The sequence below is a fragment of the Aethalodelphis obliquidens genome, unplaced genomic scaffold (assembly GCF_003676395.1).
Source record: "Aethalodelphis obliquidens isolate GAN/ISIS:26980383/991018 unplaced genomic scaffold, ASM367639v1 scaffold89, whole genome shotgun sequence".
NCBI lineage: Eukaryota > Metazoa > Chordata > Mammalia > Artiodactyla > Delphinidae > Aethalodelphis > Aethalodelphis obliquidens.
In genome coordinates this window covers 1,819,355-1,825,354 of record NW_020838033.1, presented here as the reverse complement: position 1 = coordinate 1,825,354, position 6,000 = coordinate 1,819,355, and the positions used below count along the sequence as shown (strand labels likewise).

At 49.8% G+C, this 6,000-nt stretch overlaps 1 protein-coding gene across 1 annotated transcript in view; it reads left to right on the top strand.

Annotated features, from left to right (window-relative positions):
• The first annotated feature begins 2,165 nt into the window (after positions 1-2,165).
• The window catches only part of B4GALNT2 (beta-1,4-N-acetyl-galactosaminyltransferase 2 (SID blood group)), a 54,382-nt gene continuing 50,547 nt past the window's right edge, over positions 2,166-6,000 (top strand). The window contains 1 exon segment of the mRNA XM_027094401.1: positions 2,166-3,570. Coding sequence (XP_026950202.1) covers positions 3,557-3,570 — 14 coding nt within the window. The 5' untranslated portion in view covers positions 2,166-3,556.

The window sequence follows — 6,000 nt, the reverse complement described above, 5'->3', positions numbered from 1 at the left end:
CAGGTCACAATGTTACCGAAGAAAAGTTCTGTGTCCAGTGCACAATGAGGCCAAGCTGAGGCTTCGGAGTTCGGAGTTCGGAGCAGAGAAAGGTTTATTTCAGAGCCAAGCAAGGAGAATGGGTGGCTCGTGCTCAAAAACCCCTTTGAGGGGTTTTTTGGGGGGAGAAGATTTTCTAGGCAAAATTTGGGGTGAGGGCTGCAGTGTGTGTGACTTTATTCCGATTGGCTGGTAGTGAGGTAATGGTTGGTGTTCCAGGAATTGAGACAGGCTGGGATTTGGGACCTGGGACGCTTTGCTGCAGTGCTTGCACCTGGACAAAACTCTCCTCAAGCAACAAAATACAAAGAAACTATAAGAGACTAAAAACAACTGCGTCCATGCGCAATTGGGGCAAGTGATGGACAAGATACAAAAAGACGAAAAAAAAACCCCAGCTGCCATCTCTGAAGAGTGGGAGCAAATACCAGGGTGTCGGGAGCAAAAGCAGGGTACTGCGCATGCCCCCTGCACTCAACACAGCCAAAAGGGTGGGTAAGCCTCCTAAGCCACCCCTTTGGCTAGACCCCTGGACACACCCCCTACCCTCACCCCCTGTAAGGGACCAGCTCATCCCCCCTCGTCTCTCCTCTGGAGCCAGAAAGGGAAACTGTTACTTGTTTTCCGCTCCCCCTCCCTGCTGCAGCAGGGGCCCCAATAAAGCCTTGCCTGAATTTCTTGTTTGGCCTCTTAATCAATTTCTATTGATGGGGGAAGACCAAGAACCCTGGTTGGCAACAGAATCTTGTGTTCAGCCTGAAGTTACCACCTCCGCTTGGGTGGGGGCCTTACTTCCTGTAGAAGAGCTCAAAGGTATTGTTATGTATATTCCCTGAGGAGGAACCAGGATCTTGCCCCATCGCTGCACTATAGTTTCTTGATAGTTCCTCCTTTGTTTCTGCATTCCCTATTTCCTTATTTGAATCTGCTCTTTGGTACTCAGGGAAGGTCTAGAAGGCTGAAGCCTTTATCCTGCAAATATGAAATGGGGGACCTGATCAACTATACTTCAATAAAATTTAAAAAAAAATAAAAAATTTCAAAAAAAGAAAAGAAATAGGGGATACCCAAAAGGCTTTTGTGCCCAGGAGGACCCCACAGGGTCCTTCTCGGTTCAACAATACTTCTGTGAGGCAAGAGTTAATCTGGCTGAATTAATCCAGTCCCACTTCCAAGTCACAAGAAGAGCTCCCCATTTAGATAGAGCTGGGGGGGGGGGCGGTAGAGTGGAGTCAGCACTGGCCTTAGAGACACAACTCCTGGGTGCAAGTCCTAGCTCGAGGCTGGCCACAAAAGTTTGAACAAGTCATGAAATCTCTCACAGGCTGGGTGTTCACATCTGCGAAGCGGTTCACAGCTTTATTATCCGTTGAATTAAGAAGGACAATGCATGTGAAAGCCCTTGGTAAACGGTGAGGTGTTTTTATTACATGTACGTGGCAAATAGTACAACGTACAACGCTTTGCTGATTAGTCTTGCCTGGGAAAGCATAGTATCCCTTTCACAGCTATTCCTAGAAAATAGTTACCTATAATAGCTACTTCAGAACTCTCTCCAGCAGGGTTTCTCTTTTCTGCTGGCTGCTGAGAAGCTCTGAGCCGAATTTGGGACTCACCTGCAGCAAGGTCGTAGATCCCTCTGGTAGCAGATCTCTTTCCAGACTTATTTGGTTTGATTGATTGACTGTCATTTTTCTCTTTTATTTGCACGACATTCTATTTTATGTCTCTGTCTTAAATTCCTTTTTGGTACACGGCAGGGTATAAGTAAGGACGTACTATATACACATAGAAACACCGGTCATTTTGCAAGCATTTTAAATGTCTTTGTTTTATTTTTTAAAATAAATTTATTTTATTTATATAGTTTTGTCTGTGTTGGGTCTTTGTGGCTGCGCTGGGGCTTTCTCTAGTTGTGGCGATCTGGGGCTACTCTTCGTTGGGGTACTCGGGCTTCTCACTGTGGTGGCTTCTCTTGTTGCGGAAAATGGGCTCTAGGCGCGCGGGCTTCAGTAGTTGTGGCGCATGGGCTCAGTAGTTGTGGCTCGCAGACTCTAGAGCGCAGGCTCAGTAGCTGTGGTGCAGGGGCTCAGTTGCTCCGTGGCATGTGAGATCTTCCCGGACAAAGGCTCGAACCCGTGTTCCCTGCATTGCAGGCAGATTCTTAACCACGGTGCCACCTGGGAAGCCCAGTGCCATTGTTTTGTCTAGTTTAAAGCAAGGTTATGTTTGTGACTTAAGCTGGGTCATAGTAAAATACAGTACAATTGCACTTGAGATGAAGCACAGGAAGCCGTCCAGCACCGCACCTGGCTTATGAAAAGGTTCCAGCAAATGCTAATTTCATGTGAAATTCACCAGACTCGTCCAGACACAGAGGCATTAAGTGGCTGTAAGGGGCTGTTAGAGGGTTTCAACCCACTCCAGTTTTCCTCCCCGCCTCTTTTGCCGGAACTGTTCCGGTGGGGTGTGGAGTGCGGAGCGAGGTGGAGGCGGGGCAAAGACGGAACTCTAGCTTGAGCTGCGCGGGAGGCAGTGAGGCTCGCGGACAGGTGGATACGGTTTCAATGGGAAGGAAAGCGAGAGGCCGCGATGGTAGGGAGGCTAGAGGTGGGCGCAGGGATTTTGTTGCTCCTTATGGTGGAGCGGGAACTCCGTTTACCCACCGAGCGGGAGAAGTGGTCCCAGACCGAGTCTGGGAAGTTGGGAGAGAAGCGCGGGAGCGGGACTGCAGCCCTTGGGTAGGGTGCGCTACGCGTTCGAAGAGCGCTGCGAGGACGGGCTCCGACAGCCCAGGGCTGGTGACCCGGCCGGGAGAAGGCAAGCGCGGGTGCCGCGGGGTAAAACGCAGGGTCCACGCGGTTCTCCGCAGAAAGGCCCCTTCTTTCACCTCGGACCACCAACAAGGTGGCGTCTGGCCGGTGTGGGGGTTCCGCGTACAAGGGACGGAAACTGCTCCACTCATCCGGGGCTTCCGAGTCACCCAGACTCACTTCGAATTCCAGCTCTTCCACCTACTAGCTGATCACCCCACTTCTCCTCAGCTTCCCCATCCTAAAAGTGGGGCTAATAACAGCACTCGTCTCTTGGGGCTGTTGCGACGAATAAATGGTACAACGTAAATAAAGCGTTTAGCCCCCAAGCCCTTGCCTAGTATCTATCACAAGCAGGGGCTGTGGTCATTACTGTCACCTTTTCGGCAATTCCCTGGCGGTCCAGTGGTTAGGACTAGGGGCTTCCACTGCAGGGGGCACTGGGTTCGATCTCTGGTCCGGGAACTAAGATCCTGCAAGGTGCGGTCGTCCCCAAAAGACCACAAAGATGCTGGGACGGACTGGCGCCAAGCTGGGCGGAAGGCAAGACCCAGGAGGAGGGCGGGGGTTGGTGGTGACGTGGACAGGTCCGACCCAAGCTCTCGCGGCTTCCTCTACCCCGGGTCGGTGCCAAGGGCTGGACAATCGGCGGGGTGGCTGCCCGGCTCCACCACCTCGGAACGTGCGAGGCGGCGGGTTTCGGGATGACTTCGTGCGGGTGAGTGTCCCCGAAGCAGAGAAAAGTGGGAGGTCAGACTTGGCCACCCGGACGCGCCGTCGGGAAGCGGCCAGGTGCGGGGGCCGCGGAAGCCAGGGCTGAGGGAGGGGGCAGCCGGTCTCTAAATTAAGTCCAACCGGTCCCCTGCGTAGGTGGGGCAGCGAGGAGACAGTACCTGGTGACGGTATTGAGAGCCCCTGCTCGTTTTCCAGCGCTGCGCTCCAGGGAACACTGATTTTCGAGGTGGAAAATTCGACGTGGAGGCTGCCTCTCGTGCTTGGAGTGCGTAGCGCTGTGGTGCCGAGCGTGGGGGGCGGCCTGGAACCCGGACGCTCTGACCAGGGCTGGACTCGTGGGTCCCTGGTGATGTGGGTCCCCGGCGAGGGGACCGCGGGCTCCGGGCAGTCGGGAAACCTAGGCTGCTCCTTCTTACGCAGCTTCAGAAAACAGCCCGGGGTTTTGGAGTCAGGGGTTTCGAACAGTAGGTTTTGAGGTTCAGGCGACAGCCTCGAGGCAGAGTGAGCGTCTGTTTTGGGGCTCCGGGCGCTAACGCCTCTAAGGAATAGCATATTAATTAACGGGGGAAAAGTAGACTTGGAGAGCTCATTTAGTTTTTATAAACCAGAATGAAGGATCAGAAATACATTTTGTGCCTTTTATCCCCAAAGTTTACTTTTTCTTTTTATTTTTCAAAACTAGAACGATCATTTAACGCTAACAAGGAAGGTGTCTCCCGACAATGCAAAAACGTGCTGGTCAGATGATGTTTTATGAGCACTAAAATGAAGCACACGTTGTACAGAGGCTGTGGCGGAGCGAGGGGAAGGAGGCAGCCCTCGTGTCGCCGAAAGTCCCTGGCTAAGGCTTTCATTCCAGCACCTTCCTCATTCCCTCACCCCACATTCCTGGTGCCAACGAATTTAACGCTGGCAAGTCCTCGGCAAACTTGACTTTCCTTTCACATATGGGCAGCCGGAACCGTGAACAAAAGGTCTGGGTTTTAAATGATGTTGTTGCTGTTTAATTTACATCTCTATGATCTTAAGGCGGCTGGCCTTTGTGGCCTTGGGGAAGTAACGTTTCTTCCTCCGAAGAAACTATTTCTTTTCTTTGCCTTTTTAGTTTTCTTTTTTATTAAAAAGTATCTGGCTTTGGGGCTTCCCTGGTGGCGCAGTGGTTGGGAGTCTGCCTGCCGATGCAGGGGACACGGGTTCGTGCCCCGGTCCGGGAGGATCCCACATGCCGCGGAGCGGCTGGGCCCGTGAGCCAGGGGCCGCTGAGCCTGCGCTTCCGGAGCCGGTGCTCCGCAACGGGAGAGGCCACAACAGGGAGAGGCCCGCGTACCGCAAAAAAAAAAAAAAAAGTATCTGGCTTTGAAATAGGTATTTCTGATTTTTGTCCCTCTGAGATAGGCTAGTTGACTCCAACACACCCTACCAACCCAGGAAATGATCACTACAGTAGCACGCAGTAAACTCAGTAAATGTTAGGTTTTTTTTGCATATTAGTAAGTTTTATTTGAAACTAAAATGCCAGTGACTTAGACTAGCTGGCAGGAATAATCTAGATTTTCATATTTTTTATTCTTCGGTAATACCGCAGGACCTTCATCGGCAAATGCAGCACGTGGCATATGAGTCAGGGGAAACGAAGCAGCGTTATGTTGAGCTGGGTGTCTCCAAAAACAGTTTTCAGACTGATGGGAAATACAGACAAGAGGGCTGTTAGTTGGTAAATACATTTCATTTCATTCAGTGTGATGCACTTATTTGTTACGTATAGGCCCTGTTCTAGACTGTGCCACTAGTGTTCACCGAAGCACTCTTTGAAGAATTATGTCCATGCCATAGTTGTGGAAATGGAGAATGAAATGAGGTTTGCCCAAGGACTACAATGGAAGGAGCAGGTTGGAATCCAACTCCATTTGGGGATAAAGCCAGTATTTTTTTGATTGTGTGGGACATTTTATTCATAATATTTCATTCCACAGAAGTTTGATAATCCTACCACGTGCGAGGCATCATACTAGGTACTGGGAATACAACTGACACGACCTCTTGGAGAAGTTATGACTCTAGCGTATTTGACATCATCAGCTGATCATTTTTTAATACTCCCCTTCTCTATAGGACAGAATTATTTTCAGTAATAATATGTAATACCAATGATAATTACTGTTGTCTTGCTTTCTTTTCATTTGAAGACAATTTTAAAAAACTACAATTTTTAAAGATATGCAAACTGGGTAAAATATTTTATGTATGAATTAATCCATACGTGGTAAATTCACACTTACCAGACAAAATATACTTGGCAGTCTGCACTGTTTTAAATTTTAAACACTAATGAAAAACTCAAAAGTGCTCACACGAATGGCCGAATTGAAGTAACTGATGCTTGGTTTCATCTTTAAAATCGCTGTGCTATTAG